This window comes from Plectropomus leopardus, unplaced genomic scaffold (assembly GCF_008729295.1).
Source record: "Plectropomus leopardus isolate mb unplaced genomic scaffold, YSFRI_Pleo_2.0 unplaced_scaffold31349, whole genome shotgun sequence".
In the NCBI taxonomy this organism is placed as follows: domain Eukaryota; kingdom Metazoa; phylum Chordata; class Actinopteri; order Perciformes; family Serranidae; genus Plectropomus; species Plectropomus leopardus.
Genome location: NW_024634205.1, coordinates 1 through 943, shown reverse-complemented (window position 1 = coordinate 943; position 943 = coordinate 1). Strand labels below are relative to the sequence as shown.

The following is a 943-nucleotide window of genomic DNA, read 5'->3' as shown; positions in this document are numbered from 1 at the left end:
ATCTATTGTCAGTGTGATTCAGTCTGTGAAAGTGTTCTGTTGAAGTCAATGTTCTCTCTCTTCTGTCTGTCTGCAGCTCGTAATAACTTCTGTCCAGTGGGTTGGTTCGCCCATGGCTCTCGCTGCTTCCTGTTCGTCAATACTCCCAAGACCTGGTACAGTGCTGAGGTACTGCTGCTATAACACTTGTACATTGTTACTGTGAGCAGTCAGCCTCACTGAGCTCGTACACACTGTCAACAATGTGGCTGAAGTTGGTGCTTTTCCCGTCATGTGATAGACTTTGTTATTAAATCAGTGAAGCTAGTTTAGAACGTACCATCGCAGCACATGAGGAACGCAACATGTTCCACAACACGGAGCATCTGGATGCTGATGGTAGATCAGTCAGGCTGCCACCATCAGTCCATGAAAAGATGAACTTTTCACTTCAGAGCTAAAGACAATTCATCAGGAGAAAGAAATGACACAAATATTTAGCTGTATAGTCACAAAGATTCCTGTGTGCGTCCTCTGTCCAACAGGAGCACTGCAACAACCTGGGTGGCCACCTGGCCTCGGTCACCAACCCCAGAGAGTACAGCTTCCTGCAGCAGATCTCAGGCGGCTCGAGCACAGCGTGGCTGGGAGGCTTCAACCTGCAGGTCTGGATTCATGAAGAAACACCACTCAGTCAGTCCAGATCAAACCCAGGACCTGGTCCAAAGGGGGTCTAGACTTACTCAAGACTGATCTGAAAGCAAATGAAGAGACTGAGACAACACGTCTTTACACTCCTGCTCTTTGTCTCTTAGGGCCAGTGGATGTGGATTGACCGCGAGGGTTTCTATTACACCAACTGGTACTCACCTTTGTCCTCCAGCAGCTACCCCTGCATCTACCTACGAAACAACTGTAAGTCCACCTGTTTGCTTTGGGGTTAGTACTAGAGCTGATGGTCTGG

At 48.4% G+C, this 943-nt stretch overlaps 1 protein-coding gene across 1 annotated transcript; it reads left to right on the top strand.

Moving 5' to 3' along the window:
- Positions 1–76: 76 nt before the first annotated feature.
- Positions 77–894, top strand: LOC121938718 (ladderlectin-like; the record flags this gene model as incomplete). The annotated part of the gene is made up of 3 exons (XM_042481888.1): positions 77–168; positions 525–644; positions 795–894. Coding segments are annotated over 3 exons (312 nt in total), but the record flags the coding sequence as incomplete, so codon positions are not given.
- Between the last annotated feature and the right edge of the window lie 49 nt (positions 895–943).